The sequence below is a fragment of the Elgaria multicarinata genome, chromosome 6, assembly GCF_023053635.1.
Source record: "Elgaria multicarinata webbii isolate HBS135686 ecotype San Diego chromosome 6, rElgMul1.1.pri, whole genome shotgun sequence".
NCBI classification, from domain to species: Eukaryota; Metazoa; Chordata; class Lepidosauria; order Squamata; family Anguidae; genus Elgaria; species Elgaria multicarinata.
The window spans coordinates 110839967-110860827 of record NC_086176.1 but is presented as its reverse complement, the minus strand read 5'-3'; the positions used below and the strand labels follow the sequence as shown (position 1 = coordinate 110860827).

The following is a 20861-nucleotide window of genomic DNA, read 5'->3' as shown; positions in this document are numbered from 1 at the left end:
TTCTAGCAGAGCCCCCTGCTTTGCATGCAGGAAGGTCCCAGGTTCGATCCCTGGCATCTTCAGATAGGGCTAGGAAAGAATTCTGCCTGGAATTCTGGTGAGCTGCTGCCTGTCAGTGTCGACAATACTGGGCTAGATTATGACTGGTTATGACCTATAAAGCCCTATATGGCTTGGGTCCAGGTTATTTGAAACACCGTATTCTCCCTTATAAGCCTGCCTCTGCTTTAAGATCTTCTGGAGAAGCCCTTCTTTCAGTCCTACCATCTTCACAGGCGCACTTGGTGGGAACATGGGAGAGGGCCTTCTCGGTGGCTGCTCCAGTGCTCTGGAACTCTCTTTCCGGGGAAGCTAGGCTGGCTCCCTCCTTGATGGGCTTTCAGAAGCAGGCTAAAAAATTTTTTGTTCCAGCAGGCCTTTGGAGAATAATCTGGTCCTCCATCTATGTTAATGTCTTATAATTTTGTTGTGTATTTTAAAGGTTTATGGTTTTGTCCCCCCCCCCCCCCCACCGCATGTATGTTTTAAACTTTGTAAGGCCGCCTTGAGGCCCCGCATTGGACAAAAGGCGGGATACAAATAAATATAATAATAATAATAATAATAATAATAATAGATGGCTTCCTATGTTCATTCAACTTCCTAGACCCATCTTCTGGAGGCACTAGGTTGGTGAATGCCGGCCTAGACAAAAGTGTGGAACAAATGGGCTGCAAACAACTTTCTTTGCCTGAGGCTGGCCCCAATGGCTTCGCTGTCCTTCGTAGAGTATCCCTATGTCCACCTCTTATCAATATTGGTGTATTGGGGAGCCATGTATCCATTTGTGGGGCGCATTTGGGTCCCTCCTAGATGAAGATCCCTAAACCAGGAGTGGGTAGAAAGTTGGGGGTAAAGTCCAATATAATTTTTACTTAGAGTAGACATTGAAATGAATAGGGGTTCAGTTAAATCCCATTCATTTCAACGGATCTACTTTAAGTAGGGCTTGTGTTGGATTTTACCCTAGAGCTCCAGAGGTTTGGGACTTCAACCCCCAGAAGCCCCTGCCAGCATGGCCATTAGTCAGGAATGCTGGGAGTTGAAGTCCACCCGCATTAACCTTCTGTTCTGACCGTGGGCCATGGGTTTCTCCGCCCTTTCCCTCTTCATGCGAAGAGCTATTTCCTTGTGTCCTTTCCGAAATAACCCCTTATGCAACCCCTGCAGACGATGTCAGACCAGCGTGCCCTTGAGCTGGAGCCAGGAGAGACAGAAAGTCTCCTCCCTCTCGGCCGGGGGTTGGGCTTTTCATGCATGGCAGGGAGGGGCGGGCAGAACGGTCGCGGGACTCCAAATCCCAAGAGCCGCTGCACCCCAGTGAGGTCATCATTTCGTGACCGAGCAGGGTCAGGGAAGAAAGCGGGAGGTTTGCAAGAGAAGAGGGCGTCGCAGGCATGGAGGAGAAGTTCCACAAGGTAAGTGTAGGGTGACCATATGGAAAGGAGGACAGGGCTCCTGTGCCTTTAACAGTTGCATAGAAAAGGGGATTTCAACAGGTGTCATTGGTATGCATGCAGCACCTGGTGAAATGCCCTCTTCATCACAACAGTTAAAGCTGCAGGAGCTATACTAGAGTGACCAGATTCAAAAGAGGGCAGGGCACCTGCAGCTTTAACTGTTGTGATGAAGAGGGAATTTCACCAGGTGCTGCATGCATACAAACAACACCTGCTGAAATTCCCTTTTCTGTTAAAGATATAGGAGCCCTGTCCTCCTTTTCATATGGTCACCCTAGGTAAGTGACTCTGGAGCTATTTATTTATTTATTTTATTTCTATACCGCCCAATAGCCGAAGCTCTCTGGGCGGTTCACAAAAATTAAAACCATGAAGAGCATAATAATAAAACAACCAACAATTTAAAAATACAAAATACAATATAAAAAGCACGACCGAGATAAAACCATACAGCATAAACTGATATAGATTAAAATATGAGATTAAAACAGCAGAGTTTAAATTTAAGTTAAGAGAAGAGAAGATTGAGGGGAGACATGATAGCATTCTTCAAATACTTAAAAGGTTGTCACACAGAGTAGGGCCAGGATCTCTTCTCGATCCTCCCAGAGTGCAGGACACGGAATAATGGGCTCAAGTGACAGGAAGCCCGATTCTGGCTGGACATCAGGAAAAACTTCCTGACTGTTAGAGCAGTACAACAATGGAACCAGTTACCTAGGGAGGTTGTGGGCTCTGCCACACTAGAGGCCTTCAAGAGGCAGCTGGACAACCATCTGTCAGGGATGCTTTAGGGTGGATTCCTGCATTGAGCAGGGGGTTGGACTCGATAGCCTTGTAGGTCCCTTCCAACTCTGCTATTCTATGATTCTATGAATGTAGGCGCCAAGCGAACCTCTGGGGAGCTTGTTCCACAGCCAGGGTGCCACAGCAGAGAAAGCAGTTCCTGAGATCTTCCCGGTAAAGGAAGCTCTGCATTAGTAGGGGAGAGTGTGTGAGAAAGCGTAGCCATGAATTTCCCGAGATTTCACACAGACTTGTGCTTTTTCTTACTAAGGGTGTGGTTCTATGCAGGTTTAGACAGCAAAAGGCCCTACAACTCCCAGCCTTCCCCAGCTAGTATTTATTATTTGTATTTATTTATTTCTGGACTGTCCAACAGCTGAAGTTCTCTGGGCAGTTCACACAAACTACAAATCCTAAAATGCAAGTTCGTAAAAACATAGCATTTAACAGCATATGCTGAGTTTTTAACTGACCCAAGAATAGTTGTTTTAAATGGATATTGTTGCTTTTTATACTTTGGGTGGTTTTAAATTTTGTATATCTCTTTTTAATGTTCATTGTTTTTAACTTTTGTAAACCGCCCAGAGAGCTTCGGCTATGGGGCAGTATATAAACGTAATAAATAAATAAATAGCATAACATTTTTTAATATATGATATTTAAAAGAATTTAAACAGCTAAACAATTCGAATGAAATACTAGACCTGATTAAGACTGCTGACATAAATGCCCCATCATACGCCATTAAATGCCTGGGAGTAGAGGGCAGCCTTAACCTGGTGTCGAAAAGATGAAAGTGTTTGCACCAGACGGGCTTCAGTGGGGAGATTGTTCCGTAATTGGGGGTGGCCACCACTCCAAGGAAGGCCTCTAACGTTGATTGTATTGTCCGGGTAGATTCGTGTGGGGAGAGGTGCCCCATCAGGTATTGGTCATGAGCAGTGTAAGCCTGCATAGGATTGCACCCTTAATTTTGTGTAAGCTACCACTGCCTTAATTGTCACTTACCGTAGCTTTAATGCAGCTTCCCCAACCAGGTGCCCTCTGAATATGTTGGAGAATGCTGCTTTTATGGGTTAAAACTAGGTGGCTCTGTTGTTCCTATCTACCAACATTCATGGGATCAGTAAATTAACTCAGTTGTTGGGCTAACCAATGTTTACACTGTTAACAATGAGCAGATTATGCTTGTGATCTATTCTAGAAAACTTCTATTCTAGAAATAGGAGAAGAGCTGTGTAACTCAGAGCCTTGCGTGGTATATTATGATGATTCCTGGTTGAGTTTGACCCAACAAGCTATAAAAACCCCATTTCATCCATAAGCCTCTGTTGAAATGTAAAGGACTGCTTACCTTTTGCCATTATACCTGTGCTAATTGTGACACAGCGGCTAAGGGGAACAAGAGTTGATCATTTGTTCCATAATTGCCTTTGTGTGCACTGCAAGATGATCTGGAGTACATCATTCCTGCCTTTGTAACAGAAAGATGGATTTCATGACCTCACTATTTCTAGAATGCTATGAAATACAGTTGTCTGGGTTATAATTCTTACATTACTTAAGATAATTATAATTTATAATGTCAGTGTGGTGGTGGAGGGCAGAATTAATACTGAAAAACAAGCAAACCATGTTCATATATTCTCGCTTTCTATATCCCCCATAGGTTGCTTTGTGGTTGAAAAAGACATATGGGGACGAGCTCATCCCTCCACATGAAACAGATACGCGAACGGTTGATATTCTGTATGAACTGGCAGAGTGCAATGAGTCGAGAGATGGGGACGTCAGCCTGCTGATTGATGACATGAAGCAGAAAGCAGCAGAGTATGAATCGGATGGTGAGACTGGATTTAAAAGCGTCAAATCCAACAACAGCAAAGTTTTCTCTGTAAAAATAAATAAATAAATGTTTCGTTCTTCATCTGCGTATTGCCGTTTAGAACACACAATAAGTACCTGGCGTGAGGTTTTTCCTCCAAAAAAAGGTGTTACATGTTAGTGCGTCCAGACGATGGGTTTTTGTCATTTTCTGATTCATGTGTTAAATACAACTTACCTGCTGTTGCTGAATGGCAATACTCACAATTGCAACACTTGCTGGAATCTAGGTTTGGTCCATCCAGAGCCCTCATTGTTATTGGAAGCACTGAACAAGCACATCGACCCACCATCCATGTATATAAATACTTGTTATCAGTAAATAAATATAATACGCGGAGTGTAAGACAGGAATGGGATAGAGAATTGGAGTGCTCTACTTTGCCCAACCAATGGACCTGTACCTGAGGTATCTATGGATTTTAGGCTATGCCTTATTCATCAAAAAAAAAACTTGTTCAGGTTTATTGAACTCCACAATGACTTTTTAATAAGGATTTGTCTAATTCACCTAATTGTTGGTGGTGTAATACAACCAATATTTCTTTTATCCGTAGGTTTTGGCAATGCCTTTTGGGAGGAGGTCATAATAGGATAAACTTTGTTTTGGAACAGTCTTTAATATTGAATGATGTACATGTTCTCCTAAACTATTTACTGGTTTCTTGGAAGTTAAGTTATGCTCAGTGCAAATGGATTTTTCAAGCCCTCATGACAGCCAAAGAACAGATGTTAGAACATGGGAAGGATAAATGTTCACCTCACATACTGCAATGGACTGAGGACTTTATGCTTTCAATATTTGAACGGATGGTATATTGATGCCACGTGCAAGTGGATAAATATATGGATATTCGGTCTGCTTTTCTTGAAACTTAATGCATAATCTCTGTTTTTTTTAAAAAAAGAATGTCTTACTTATAATAATGTATTTATTTATTTATTTATTGCCCACCTCTCCCTTTGGATCAAGGTGGGGAACAACATTACTACAACAATACAGTATAAATCAGATACATAAAATTAATTAAAACAGCATATAAAAACCAATACAGCATCAAAATAACATTAAATTAAATTAAAACAGCATATAAAAACCAATAAAACAACAGAAATAACAATCAACACATCTTAAAAATTCTTGGTTTAACATTCATCTGGGTAGGCCTGCCGGGAAAGACTCGTCTTTAAAGCTGTCTTTAAAGGAATACTGTTATTACTATGCATTAATTGCTTTGTCTTTTTTGTTTTTCTTTTCACGATTTGTTTTGTTTCGTTAAATTCAACAATAAAAAGAAAAAAGATTAATAAGAGGTTTGGACTGTACAAATTTAATTCCTCCCTCTGCTGTCTTTGACATGCTTCATAAAACATGGGCTTTTTATTCTCATATTTCAGGCAGCTATCTACAGGATCTTTTGACGGAGAGTCTGAATCTTTCTTTCAGCAGCCTGTCTAAGGTCAGCACCAGCTTTCTGAACAACTTGGTGGACACAGCCTTGGCCCTTGAAACAAAGGACACGTCTCTTGCAAGGTAATGTTTGCCTCTGGTTTCCTGTCTCTTTGAATAAGCACTTTTTGAAGGCTCGAATATTCCCTGGTTTGCATGGGAAATGGTAGAAATTTCATGAACTTTTAATGTTTTAACCTCTATATTCTTGTTGAGAGAGAGAAAAGTTAAAGCAAGTGGAAACTTTTAAAGAGGAGTGTGTTCATTACTCTGGAATGACTTGTTCATGCAAACTAATCTGCCCCAACCTGGTGTCCTCGAAACGGCTTGGACTAAAAATCCCCCCAGACCTAGCCAGGATGGTCAATGATCAGGGATGACTGTAGTCAAAAACATCTGGAGAGCACCATGTTGGGGAAGGCTGACGGAAGCAGTCGAAGGCTGCAATCCTAAAAACATTTAGTTAAGGAGGAAGCCCCGTTAAAGACAGTGGGACTTACTATAGAATTGGAAGAGGCATTGGAGGTCATTTAGCCCAGCCCCCAGATCAGTGCAAGATCTACAATGCAGGATGCAACTACTGCATCCCTGGCAGATGGCCATCTAATCTCTGCTTAAATATCTCTAGCGAAGGAGAGGCCAGCACTTCCAAGGGTGTCTCTCCCACTGTCAAACAGTTCTTACCATTAGGAAGTTTCTCCTAATGTTTAGCCGAAATCCGCTTCCTGGAAATATCTAACCCTTTGTTCTAGTTTGGCTCTTTGGCGCAATAGAGAACAAGTGTGTTCCCCAGACAGTTAACCTGTTGCCCCTTAGTTATCTTTTCTCCAGGCTAAACATAGAATCATAGAATAGCAGAGTTGGAAGGGGCCTACAAAGCCATCGAGTCCAACCCCCTGCTCAGTGCAGGAATCCACCCTAAAGCATCCCTGACAGAGGGTTGTCCAGCTGCCTCTTGAAGGACTCTAGTGTGGGAGAGCCCACAGCCTCCCTAGGTAAATGATTCCATTGTCGTACTGCTCTAACAGTCAGGAAGTTTTTCCTGATGTCCAGCTGGAATCTGGCTTCCTACCCAGCTCTGCCCACAATGATTGATTTTCATCCTGGTTACAAACCTCTGGATGCACTCTAGTTTATCCTTGTCCTTAAAACATAGTGCCTGTAACTGAACGCAAGGATTGCACTGCTCCGTCCCGTCCAGAATACCTCTGCCTGTCCTAAGGACAGTGGCTACTTTCTCTCTAGAGAGAAGAACTCTGGAATATCCGTGCCTGACCTCACTGAACTTGATCGTTCTTGTGAGGAAAATAGATAATTGAACTCCAGCAGAAAAGAACGTGCTTCAAAACAATACAGGACCGAGGTGTGCCTTTTAAAATAACCCCATTAGCTTTTGTTCATGTGAACACAACATTGGTGAGCTTCTTTTCCACACAAATTGATAGCCCACAAGATGCTTCTTAAAAGTATTAAAGAAATAGAGGATGAATGCAGATATCACTATAATGGCCCATGGAGTCATGTGAGGCCATGTGACCCTAAATAGCCCTTGAAGTCTTTTCTGAATTTTCCTTTGTTTTGTAGTGATTAAGTAGTTGTTCTCTCTGTGTGGCACAGAGCGGTAAAGCAGCAGTTTCTGCAGCTGAAACTCTCCCCACTGCCTGAGTTCGATCCCAGCGGAAGCTGGTTTCAGGCAGCCAGCTCGGGTCGACTCAGCCTTCCATCCTCCCGAGGTCGGTAAAATGAGTACCCAGTTAGCTGGGGGAAAGGTAATAACGGCCAGGGAAGGCAACGGCAAACCACCCCTCTATAAGGCCTGCCAAGAAAACGTCAGCGAAAGCTGGCGTCCCTCCAAGAGTCAGTAATGACTCAGTGCTTGCACAAGAGGTTCCTTTCCTTTCCTTTCTCTCTGTCATATACAGAAGAATGCTAGGACGGATCTGGTACAAATCCTGTTGTGGTAACATTCTTGTGTGTAAACAGTTCGCAACCAGGTAGATATGGGTGAACAGTTCACTACCAAGTATAAATTAAGGGTGTTGCTGATTATGTGAACGGGCCAAAGAGGTGATCCTCCTTTGCGATATACTCCCCTAAAACATGCTGGTAGCCATTAGTTACAGCCCTTGAATCCAAACCTTTTAAAATAAAGATAAAGAAAAAAGAAATACCTGATCAGCATACTCTTATTGCCTCTAGCTTCATTCCTGCCATCAATGACTTGACTTCAGATCTATATGCAGTAGAATCGAAAAACAAAGACATGGAGCTTGAACTGAAAAACCTGAGGAAGAAACTCACCTTGGCGCTGGTTCTGGAAAAACATCTCAAAGAGTAAGTACTTAGCCGAGGTTCTCCTTTCTCTTATTTTTCCATCCTGTTCGTTGTCCAAAGAGCTCAGCTTGTATGTGATCACAGACAGTCTCCCAGCTAGCTTGGAAGATGAGACTGTAGCCGTTGAACTGCAGCCTGTGCTTTTAGATTCCATGGCTTATGCATTGCTTGCTAGTGATTGTGGCCAACACAAAAGAATGAAGGTCAAACAGTCTATACCACTTCGGAGTACACATGGAAGGATGCAATTTTTGAATGCATCCCCCCGACACTTCTCTGCAAATAAAAAGGCGTGGGGTTTTTTTCTAGCCCCTCCAGGTCCTTGTTGCACTAGTTTTCTCTTGGAGGGATTTGTTCATAAATGCTGTCCACCATCTGCAGTCTTTTTTTAACACTTCAGATGTCTGCTATCACATTTTGCTTCCTTTGTAGACCAGGACAGAGTCTGGTACTTCTTGCTGCACTTATAACTTCTATCCTGCACCGTTCCAGTATGTCAGAGGGCTTTCTAAACCCTGTTCTTGCTCTGCAACAAGTCCTTCTAGTGTTTCACTCAGAATTCCATTTCGGAGATTTATTTATTTATTATATTGATTTGTATCCTGCCTTTTCCCCAGTGCTGGGCCTCAAGGTGGCATTACAAAATTAAAACATATACATTTAAAACCCATGAATAGAAATATACAAGAGTTTTAAATATATTAAAGCTTCGGCTATTGGGCAGTATAGAAATGCAATAAATAAATAAATATCTTCCAATATTATTTAAACATTTAAAATACATGACGATTTTAAAAGTCCTTGGCATAGACGGAGGTGGGTTCGGCAAAGGGAGTGGCATCAAAATACCATCCTGTGACTCCCAGGAGAACCAGAACTTTTTGTTACTGAAAACTGATTATTTTGTTTATCTATTAATTTAGTGACCTCATGAAAACAGAAGAACTTCTAGTAATGGAAAAAGCCAAAGCTGATAGCAGGACCCAGAACATGAAGTTCCTAAAAGACAAATCTGAGGATATGAAATTCAGAGTCAAGGCGGCAGAGGTTAGCACAAAGAGCCTTCTATAGGTGTTGGTACAGAATACGTAATCTGACTAAAATGGAGGTCTCCATACCACTTAGTTTTACTATTATAGACTGCCATTGGGCCATCTGCTGCTTTACCAAGTAACATAACAAAACAGATGACTCCCTGCCCTGAGGAGCTTACAATCTGAATTGGACAGAGTGGAAGATGAAAGGAGAGGTGTGGGGGTAATGAAGGATGAATATGAGCAAATGCAGTTACACCCTTCTGGGCTTCAAAGCAAAATGGGCCTGTTCAGACAACACTTCAGGGAGTGTGGTTAGCGAAACTGTGGTTCTCTGGGGTTAGCACTAGCCACAAGCTGTGCTGTCGCACACAAACCTTTAAGCCACAGTTAGAGCTGCTAACCCTGCTGCAGACGGTCCGACTGGGGTTAGAAAGTGACCAGGGTTTAGCAAAACACATTGCTAAATGTGTTATACATAACATGTTAAACCCTGCTGCTTAACCAAAAGCCTTAAAGAGCAGGGTTTAACGTGTCTTCTGAACAGGCCCAATGATAAACCATTAAGCTTCTTTGACCTTGGTCTTTCTCAGGTCATCAACCTGCTGTCTGGATTGTACCATTTCAGATTCTCATGGGGCTTCACATTATGCCAGGGGTCCAGAACGTTCGGGGGGGGGGGGGGCGCCCGTCCCAATTTGGCCCTCTTGGGTTCCCTGGAAGACCACATGCCCTTTCTCCAGGCATTGGTGATTTGGTGGTTTTCCAACTTTTGTTCTTCCTTTCTAAAAGGTTGAATGCCACTCCTAAGACTTAGCGACTGGTAGTAAGAGCTTTAAGATGAAATATGCTGGTCGTTTGGGTATTTCGGTCCCGCCCCTTTTGCCTCCAACCCCTCCCACCACTAGCATGGCGCACACACACACACACACACACACACACACACAGAGGAGGTTGTCCAAAGTGGGATGCAGCCCTCGGGTCTGAAATAGGTTCTGCACCTTTGCATTATGCATTCCCATTTTACCACTGCTCACCTGTTTCTTGAGAAGGGAGTGGGGGAAGAGTTTAAGGGTTTAAGCCTTCCCCCCCCCCAACATGCCTTGTGTTCCCTGCAAAAATCAACATGATTTTGGGGGCCACAGTAGCATGGGAAGCCGGGGGGGGGGGGGTAGGGCATGAAAGAGTCATTGTGTGACCCACAAGAACTGTATGTTGGCCCCCCGTGTTGTAAATGGAAAGTGTGAAGGACAGTGGGGTCTGCTGTGATTTGATGTTGCTTTTTGTGTCTACCAACAATGTGCAGAGTGCCTTTCATGTTGTTTCAAGTTTTGCTGTCCCAGGCTCGGGTGGGAAGGAGAGAGCTGGGCGCGCCTGCCAAGGTCGTCCTCGCTTGGGGCTTCCAGCTCCCACTCTAGCACCTGGGGGGTTATCAGGGGGTGCCCAACTGTTGACTCATTTCAGCTGTGGGAAAGAATGTTGCTAAGGGTGTGGGTCTTGCTCCTTTTTTAATTTTTTTTTTATTATTTACCACAAATTAAAACATCATACAAAAAAAGAAACAACAACACAACATACTACATACATTTTGAATAAATGTTGAATACATATATATTGAGTAAATATTAGCTATAACCTATCCTATCATAACAAATATAGTCAATCTTAACATATAAGTGCACCCCCCACCTCGGGATCTATTCCTGCTTCCAAAATCTCATACTTTCTTCCGCTGGCGGTTTCCCACTTCCCTTAGAAAACACAAATATTAGGAACTGTTTCCAAATTCCTTCAAACTCATTTATTTTCGTTATACCTTTCCTCCACCTTATATTACAAGTCAATTTATCATTAATAGCTATATCCCAAACTTCTTTATACCATTATGGGTCTTGCTCCTGTTGGGAGGGGTCGCCGGAGGCCGGGACGGGCATCGGTTGGTTGGCGTGGGTCATGGGGCCGGAGGGTCAGAGAAGGGATAAAAAGTCCAGTGTCAGGGAGTCATCATCTTCCTTGGCTGGACAGCACGTGTGACTACGGGAAGATCAGGTCCTAGCAGGCCAGGAGAGGCTGCTCCGGGTTAGATAGGTTTTCTTATGTTTTAAAGTATTGGGGTGTTTTGGACAAGGTCAGCCACCGCAGCGGCAGGGTGGTAGAATGACTGATGGTTCTTTTTTTGGGATAACTGCTAGCCTTTTCCTCAAGATCTTCTTCATTCCTTTTCCCTAGCTTTCTTTCCTCTACCCCTCCCTTACCCTTGCCTAGCTTTTACTGACCAAGGCCTTACATGTTAGTCTTAGTGGTGTTAATAAACCTGCTTTGGCCCCTAATGTGTGTTTGTGTTTCATTCTTGTAACGTCTGGCTCGTCCCGGTTGTGGACAGGGTTAGGGAGGCGGGTTGCCTGGGGAACTTGGGATGTTTAGTCCAGGAAGCCTACCTTGCAGGGACGTCAGGTGGGCTCTGACTTCTGTTACAGAAAGCACCATTCTTGTATGGCCAACTGAGAAGGGTTAGAAGACACACAGCTCATAGGGCTGCATTGACTACCGGAATGCTCCTGAATAGCCGTTTTCTGGTGGAAGTATTCTGAGTTCGCGTTGGTACTGGTCTCATGCCCTCTTTCTTGCAAGACCTCATTGGGGGAGGCAATAAGGTTGATAATGGAATTTTCCAGCATGGGGTTTGTGTGTGTGTGTGTGCGGTGGCACTGTAGCTCCGTAGCAGAGCGCATGGTTTTGCATGCAGAAATTTCCATGCTCAGGCCCTGGCACCTTCAGTTAAGGCAGCCTTCCTCAACCTGGGGCGCTCCAGATGTGTTGGATTACAACTCCCAGAATGCCCCAGCCAGGCTGGGGCATTCTGGGAGATGCAGTCCAACACATCTGGAGCGCCCCAGGTTGAGGAAGGCTGAGTTAAGGGATCTCAAGAGAGCGTATTTATGGCTTATATTAAAGACATTTCTAAATATTTATGGCTTATATTAAAGACATTTCTAAATATTTATGGCTTATATTAAAGACATTTCTAAACAATGTGAAAAGTCTTTATACGGAGGACGGTATTGCCTTCCTTGTTGTTGCTGTTTATTCGTTCAGTCGCTTCGGACTCTTTGTGACTTCATGGACCAGCCCACGCCAAAGCTTTCTGTCAGCCGTTGCCACCCCCAGCTCCCCCAAGGTCAAGTCCGTCACCTCCAGAATATCATCCCTCCATCTTGCCCTTGGTCGGCCCCTCTTCCTTTTGCCTTCCACTTTCCCTAGCATCAGCCTCTTCTCCAGGGTCTCCTGTCTTCTCATTATGTGGCCAAAGTACTTCAGTTTTGCCTTTAATACCATTCCCTCAAGTGAGCAGTCTGCCTTTATTTCCTGGAGTACGGACTGGTTTGATCTTCTTGCAGTCCAAGGCACTCTCAGCATTTTCCTCCAACACCACAGTTTGTACTGCTAGGGAATTCCAGAGAGCGGGTGCTACAACGCTAAAGGCCCTGTTCTGAGCTGTGATGAGCAGGGTCTCCGGAATCTTGGGTATCACCAGTAGGGTGTCTCCTGATGAGCTTGGCAACCAAGCAGGCCGGTAGGGGATCAGGGGATCTCTTAAGTATCCTAGTCCGGAGCAGTTCAGTGCTTTGTCAATAAGTACTGCCTGAGACCTTAGATCTGTTGGAGGAGCCCTTCTCCGCATCCCATCAATGCAACATATATGTTATAATGGGACAAGGGAGAGGGCTTTCTCTGTGGTGGCATCCCGACTGTGGAATGTCCTCCCCTTGGAGGCCCGATTGGCGCCAACATTGATTTCATTTCGACGCCAAGTAAAAACACAGCTTTTTAACAAAGGCTTTGATGGTTAAACTCACTGGCACATTTTTTAACTGTATCTATTGCTTTTGAATTATATATTGTTTTAACTTGGATCATGGTTTAATTTGTTTTTAACTGTGTATATTGTTTTATACTGTATGTTTTTATCTGTACGCCGCCCTGAGATCTTAGTGATATAGGACGGGATATAAATGTTTTAAGTAAATAATAAATAAAATAAGTACCAACCCTTCAACCTGGCCCAGCAGCATATAGGCAATTCCTGCAACATAGATGGCGATAAGTTGCTCCCGTTACCAATCTGGCTGCAGTATTCTGTGCTAACTACAGCTTCTGCACTAACCTTGAGGGCAAGCCTACATAATAAAGCACATTGCAGTAATCTAGTTTTGAGGTTACCAATGCATAGACCACGGTGGTCAGTCTATCCCTGTCCAGGAATGGCCGTAACTGTCTTTCCCATCACAGCTGGTAAAATGCACTCCTAGCCACGGAAGACACCTGTGCCTCCGGTGACCACTCTGGTTCAGTGAGCACCCCCTGTCCCAGACTATGCGCCTGTTCCATCAAGGGAAATGTAATCCCCGTCCAGAGCAGGCAACTGACCCAGTGAATGAATATAAAGCAGATTTGTATGTGCTGAAAGCACACTGCGATTCCTGCTGTTTTCATCAGAAGGGAAATACCAAAATGGTTCTTTACACCTCATTGCCGGGTTTCCCCCCACCCCCTTTGGGTAATCCTACAATGTTTACTGTCTGATTTTTGCCTCTGCATAGTAGTCATTGCTTTTTCCTGTCTTTTTTCCTCTTCCTCCCTGCAGGAACAACTTTCTGCGAGTGGGATGGATGCTTCCCTGACTCATGAGTCTCTAGTGAATCTTTCAGAGGTGGGTGTGATGCCACAGATATTGACGATCTTCTAAAATGACACATGCTGGTTGGCATTTAACCTGGCTGATTTGGGAGGAACTGACATTTACCCAGATGGTGCTGGGATGTGAGTTTGTTAGAGATGATGAGATCAGTTCCAAACGCTCCTCTCAAATTAGCATTTCAGGATGCGAAAGGGCTCCGATTCTTCTATATCCATGGTGTTAATTATACCCCTGGAATTAATTAAATATTAAATCTACCCCTGGAATTAATTGAAATGCTATGGGGGAGTAATAAGATCTTGGTAGAGAGACTGTGAAAAGGAGCAAAACAAAATATATACTGATTTGTTTTGTGGAGGCAGGGAAAGAAAACTGCATGAAAACCATAGTCAAGGCTAACTCTAAGTAACTTTTTTTTAAAAAGTCCAACCAACCAAACACCACTAACGTCACTGTTCTATGCATGTCTACTCAGAAGTAAGTCCAATGGAGTTCAATGGATGCGTACGTGTAAGATTGCAACCTAAAATAAATATGGACATTCTGTGTTGACAAGTGGGATTTGTATCAATGTGTTGCCGTGTATTTCCAGCCTCTCCCAGGGGCGTTCCCTGATCAGGGCTCCATCTAATCTGGAACAGGAAGCTTGTAACCAGGTTGAGGTCTGGAAGAGTTGGAAGTATCTGGTGCAGAGGGGGAAATGGACCCTTTCCCTCGCACTTGCTCTGACACCTTCACCAACTGAGCCATCTAGTGCCAAGTAGCATCATTTTGGGTTTGGCTTCCAGCCCTGACCTGAGCGTTTTATTGCTGCTTTAGCCATGGAAAGTGTGGTGGTAAGGTGCTCTATGCAGGTATTTTGTCACTGTGGGTTTGCTTTCCATTTCCGGAGCAAGTAATTCGGATCTAAATGTTCCAGTCTCTTCTTCCAAAGGGTTGGATCTAATGTCGCGTGAGCAGATGTCTGCTCATGCCATGGGAATTCCTTTTCCTCTTCTCCCTGCCTCTTCCCTCTGTATGCCCCCCCCCCCAAATCTGCTACAGAGAGCCCCTCAACCTTCTGAACCAGACGTGGCGGGGGAATTGGTTCTGCTAACGGTTCTCCTTCCACTGGCAGAATGGCACCATTAGGTCCAACCCAAAGTATGGAAATGAAATGTACAGTTAATATGCGTAACATAAATGTTTTGTAGACTGTTTTGGGTGTTCAGTTCCGGATTAAAAAGTGTGTAAGCAAATTCTCCTTTTATTTTCATTCTGATTTAGAAATATGTAGACCCATTGTGTGAATGTTTTGCTGTGTTCTGTCCACAGAAACTGGTAGAATTGAAGAAGCAGGCAGCGCCTTTGAAGAAGAAACTGGAGTCTTATCTGGACCTTACACCTGTAATTCTTCCCCCCACCCATCTCGATTCTTTTGGGCTGATCCTCTTTGTGTAGGCAGACAGCAGGGGTGAGCAGAAGGTAGAATGGGATCTACTGATAGATCTCTGGCTGATTTGACAGAAATCAGCATTGATTTCTGACTTCTAGTGATTTTAACATTTCCAGCAACAAAATTCATCCCCCTTTACACATAAAACACCCACCCACCCACACCCTGGTCTGTGAGCTGTGTTCAGTTCTGGTACTTGAATCAAATTCCTGAGCTCAAAATTCATTAATTCTGAGTGTAGATCTTTTGCACTGGGCTGTGGTTGGTGGATCTTGGGGTTCTAGCGAAAAATGGGGGACGGGGAGGAACCAAAGTAGATTCCATAAGCCTAAAGTCTGCACACCGAGAGGTGGTCTGGAGAAAATACTGTGGTGATGGAAAGGGAGAGGTCAGAGTGGAAAAATGGATCAGAGGAGAGTGAAAATAGACAAGGGGGGAGCGAAAGAGAGCCGACTACGTCGCTAGGAATTTTTCACAACTGCTCAGTGAAGCGGGGCACATGCCTGGTGCAGATGAGGCCTCGAGTGCCTGTGGTGTGGCAGACGGTGGCTCTTAGCTGCCTGAGCTGTGCTTTTGAATACCTTTTCTATTTATATACCACCGTCTCATACATTTGGGCAGGTCCTTACCCCAGGCAACTTGCAAGGTCTAAGACAACGGATGGGAGGGAGGGGCGGGGGTAAACCAAGAAAGAATATGTCTTTTATTTCGGTTATGCCGCTTTAACTTTCAGCTGGGAACGGGACCAAGGGATTGTGCCAGGGGCTTCCCGGAAGAGTTGGTTTTATTATGTCTTCAAAAAAGAGAAGTGCCTCACAATCAATTGGTAAAATAAGGCGGTTTCTGCCCGCAGGCTTACAGTCTTAAAAGACATGACGCACAGGGAAAAGGAGATGGGGAGTGAAAGGCAGGGGGAATACGTAGAGGATGGATTTGAAGGAAGAGAGGGGGTTGCCGTCATGGAGTTTGTCAGTGGGGCTGTTTTAGGCATGAGGGGAGCACAGGAGAAAGGGCAGGGATGTCCGAGGGAGAGGGAACGTTCCTTTGCCTGTATAGTATCTTTCATGGAAAGGTTTTGGCCGGTGTTGGAGTGTGTGCTGAACAAATGCACTTTTTAGCTCTTCTGAAAAAGAATCTTGGTGACTTCAACTCCCAACGATCTTTAGTGTGACTACAAAAATTCAAAAGAGAAGATAGGAAGATGCTGCATTTGCCTAAATGGCTGTGTGTTGTTCCTTTCAGAGCCCTTCTCTCGCTCGAGTGAAGATTGAAGAAGCGAAGAGGGAGCTGGTAGGTACTTCTCTTCTCTTCTTTTTTTTAAAAGGTTATTTTCATTGTCCTGGTGGGCCAGCTGCACTTCTGGACTAATTTTAGTGCTGTTTTCCCTACATCGGTCTTCTGCAGATGTACTGCATTGGATGGGTCCGGCATTTTTAGTTTGAAAGTCAACATGAATGCCTTTTCCCTATTGCAACCCATACTTCCTGTTCGTGCTGCCTCCTAAGTGCTGTGCAAATATCTCAGCACAGAAAACTTCCTAGAGGACCCAATGCAATCTAAATTTTTCTACCACTCCCCCCTTCACTTCCCCTGTTAGGCCTGCATACTGGAGGAATCCAGAATTGTGCTGAAGTAATGACAGTGGTGATAATTGTGATGGAACTGCCAGTCTTAACTCAGCGATTCCGTGGCTGGGGAAGGGGGGTCTGGCTCAGCCAGCCCAGACACACGCCCCTTCACTGCCGCTTTTTAACCCTTTGGGGGTCTAGGTTCTCAAGGAACGACACCACACAGGAGATAGGGACCAAACAGTTTTATTCTTCACACAAACACACTTCCTTAAGGGTCCACACATTTAAGGTAAACACGTAAGAGGTTTGGGGGAAAAACACGGACAAAGGAACACACACTCCGGACAGCAGGGACTAATACCTCACCCTCACCCTTTTGCACACTCAAACCAATTGGATTCACACTCACTCCCCACTAACCACCCACCAGCCGTAACTCTGGCAAGGTCCCTTGCCCACTTGTACCCAAACCTATTCTAAAACAAAACAAACACTTAACACTGCAACTCAACCTCTGTTGCTCACTTCGACTCGGCTCCACGCCACTCGAACTAGACTCCTTCCCTCAGCAGCCATGAGGGGCTTCCGCCATCCAGCCGGCCTGGCCTGGATGTTCTTGCTCACCATGCACACACCAGACTCCTAACACCCATAGGAAAGAGACCGGACCCTTGGGTGCCCAAGCTTTTATCTCTTTCTGAGACCCCTTTGTCACCAGACCCACCCTGACCAATTAAAACCCCCTAGCAACCCACACCTCACCCGAAGGGAGGAGGGAATGCTCCCAGACATTGCACAGCTGCAACTTGTTACTCTCCCCCGGTACCAGCCCGGGAAGCCTTATCAGATGCCAGGCGCTTCTTGCGAAAGCGCAGCCGAGGCATTTAACTTGCTACTCCCTTTTGGACACAGAGAAACCCATCTCCTTCTCTCCGGGATAATGCAAAGATGTTTTCTTAAAGGGACCATGGGCCCAGCCCATGACAATAATTAAGTGCAGGACCAAGAACTGTGCCCCTTTGTATATATATACAATATTGCAGGAAGGAGTCAGGTCGTTGGATTCCTTTTATGCTAGGTCTGCCAACCTGCCTCCTTCCAGAAATTAGCATTGCCACTTGTTTTGGGTTGCCCTGGAAGTGCTAAATCACCGTTGTGCAGTAACGCAATTGGCAGAGTGCAAGAGAATTGGTAGGGGTATGAGCGTCCCATTGGATTCTGACCACAGAATGAAATCTTGAATTAAAGGAGAACTCTTGTCCACGATTACGCAGATGAATTTGTTAGTCTCCAAGGAAATAAAGTCATTTGGGTTAAGATTGACCATCACTAGCCCCTCCGCCCCCACAATTTCCCAAAAAACCCACAAAAAACTAGAGGGGGAAACAGGTTTTCCCTGACTTTTTCAAGCTTCCTCCCCATTTTTTTCTTCGTTTCCGCGCCACCCCCCCCCCCCCAGACCTTCACATTTCTCTTGGAATCTGTTGAAGTTTCTCGGAGGGCTTTGAAGATACATGGAAGAGGCTCTGTGTGTGTTAGGCAGTTTAATATATCTCTGTGGGGGCCTGCACAGCAAAGGTATTGGAAAGGGCTATGTGGAAGTCCTGTAAAATGGGCCACCCATGTCCTCCCAGTACACTACTTTTTTGTGTGTGTGTACTTCATCTTATAGCAAGTGCTATCCATTCAGGTCATATGGGGGAGTCTTCCTCTAATCCAAGTACTGTTGTTACTTACTCTTCTCTTCCTCTTTTTAGGAAGCACTTGAGGCAGAGTTTTCAGAAAAGGTGGACATGACAGCACTTTCAATAACTTTACCTACCAAACGTCAATTTACCTAACGACCCTGGTGTACACAAAAGGGACAGTTGTGAATTTTGTGAATGTTGGTATGTCTTTCTTGCCTTCACATGGCATTACCCTGTCTTTCACCTTCATTTCTCCAACAAAAGCAATATTTTTTAAAAAATATATACAGCTTTTGCATTTTGTATATATTTATAGTTGTGTTCCCCACCCCATGAGAATGTTTCACTGTTCAATCTTTCTGAATAAACCTTTTACAATAAGCATTTGTAGTAATCTGATTTGATAACTGTCCTCAAGGTGGTTCTCTAAATAGATACAAGAACAGAAATAACCCCAGGAGAACATTTCATTTTTAGCTAAAAACACCACTTGGAAACATTCAGCTCACTTCTTATCCTGATCTTTCGCAGCCCTCTCTACTCACAGTCAGTGCTAGTCAGACCCATCAATCACCCTTTGGTAACAGCTAAGGACCCTGCTACTAAAGTCTGTCCATAGCTTCCTAGGTTAGGCAACTGTGAGCCACCATTTAAGCGTCCCATGATGCTCCAGGACACCTGGTGCAGCATTCCCAATAATATTCCAGGGCATTATGGGAAATTAAAATGGCAGACATAGAGGTCTGGCACACAGAGCTGTTAGTTCTGTGTGCAGCTCCCCATGTGGTGAAACACTGAATTGCAGATGACAAATGGATTGACTTCACCCACTCCAATTTGCCATTGGTTACTTCTGGCCAGGAAGGCAGTATAAATGGCTTCCTTGACCTCTGGCGTGTTCGTGTAGCCATGTTTATTATTTCGTTCAGTACTTGGTGTGCTCCTCATTCCTGTCTGCCCTTTGCCCCTGTCTGCTGTCTTATTTATTATAGCACTTTTATCCTGCCTTTTAGCCAGGCATGATGGTGAGGTGCCTGGCTGCTGCTTTCTTTCCCTCTGATGGCCCATAGCTTCTGGTTCCAAGTTCCTTACTTGCCTCTGACGGTGGCCCATGGCCCAGCCTGACAGACAATGTGAGAAATTAAAATTTATTTATTTATTTATTACACTTACATACCGCCCCCATAGCCAGAGCTCTCTGGGCAGTTTACAGAAATTCTAAAATTGAGATAAAAACAAGTATACAAAATTTAAAATTCTAAAACATAGAACATACACACAGAAAGCATTAAAAACCGTTAAAAAACTAAACGTGGGTAATTAAGATGTGCTGCCATATGCCTGGGCAAAGAGGAAAGTCTTAATCTGGCACCGGAAAGATAGCAGCGTTGGCGCCAGGCGAGCCTTGTCAGGGAGATCGTTCCATAGTCTGGGGGCCACCACTGAAAAGGCCCTGTCCCTCATTGCCACACTCCGAGCCTCTCTTGGAGTAGGCACCCGGAGGAGGACCTTCGATGTTGAACGTAGTGACTGGGTATATTCACGTCGGGAGAGGTGTTCCGTCAGGTATAAGTGGCAGTCAGAAAGCTAAAATGTCAAGTGAACAAAAATGTGGGTAAGGGGCTATTGATATAGGAGGGGGTGCCATAAGAGAGCACTTGACTAGGGGTAGCCTCAGACCTGGAGCTGGCCCTACCCCTAATACCCTGACCTTTACAGATGTGTGGATGCGAAGGAATTGGTTGCCCCAGGGCATGTTTATCCCAACTATTTAGATAGGCTCCTCCATCTAGAGATTTTGTTGTGACGAGGGGGGTTAAGAACTCATTCTCTGTAGGCAACATGGCACCAATGTGCCCCCAGACACCCTACTCCCAATTTTTATTTTTTTATAGAAAGATTTTTATTGTCAGCTGGGATTGCTTCAAAGCAAAGTGGGAGCCTCTAGCCACTGCCATCTTAAGTTCCCATAAAGACTAATGGGGAGGTTTGTGACTAGCCATACCAACCTAAGGCAGCCATTTTATGGCGGTGCCCAGAATAATTTCTTAATTTTCCATTTGTGTTCACAGGCCCAAAAGGATGCCTCTCCCTGGTTTAGATGTTATATTCACATGTGGCACTTTGAGAACTACATTATTGAAAAAGAGCTTTTAAATGGAGATTTTATAATATACAGCATCGTTGGGAAAACATGACAGCTGGAATGGAGTGATAATGAGTCACCATCTGCGGCAGGTGAAGATACCGGGGAAAGTTTTGGGTAGGAAAGGTTTACCTACAGCCTTCTAAGGAATGTGGTTAAAAGGAGTGGATTTTACAGAAGGGAAAGTCTGGTTCTTTTCCCCATCCATCTTTAAAAATATTTTGTGTGTAAGAAACCCTCAGGAGTGTTTACTCTTCTCATGCCAGATGAGATAGAACTGATATCAAGCTCCTTATTTATTTACCGTATTTCTTCGATTGTAAGACGCCATCGAT

At 44.4% G+C, this 20861-nt stretch overlaps 1 protein-coding gene across 1 annotated transcript; it reads left to right on the top strand.

The window, feature by feature from the left end:
* Positions 1-1385: 1385 nt before the first annotated feature.
* Positions 1386-18761, top strand: HAUS1 (HAUS augmin like complex subunit 1). Its single transcript, XM_063128708.1, has 9 exons — positions 1386-1457; positions 3955-4129; positions 5568-5703; positions 7819-7953; positions 8877-9000; positions 13633-13698; positions 15001-15072; positions 16364-16411; positions 18450-18761. Exons 1-9 carry the CDS (start codon positions 1437-1439, stop codon positions 18531-18533), a joined length of 861 nt encoding a protein of 286 aa, XP_062984778.1. The 5' UTR covers positions 1386-1436; the 3' UTR covers positions 18534-18761.
* The last annotated feature ends 2100 nt before the right edge of the window (positions 18762-20861 follow it).

Bases quoted from the DNA above. Each gene is read 5' to 3' on its own strand.
- HAUS1 (XM_063128708.1), top strand. From the start codon at position 1,437: ATGGAGGAGAAGTTCCACAAG. The intron at 4,130-5,567 runs GTGAGACTGGAT...CTCATATTTCAG, and splicing joins AGCAGAGTATGAATCGGATG to GCAGCTATCTACAGGATCTT. The intron at 5,704-7,818 runs GTAATGTTTGCC...TATTGCCTCTAG, and splicing joins AAGGACACGTCTCTTGCAAG to CTTCATTCCTGCCATCAATG.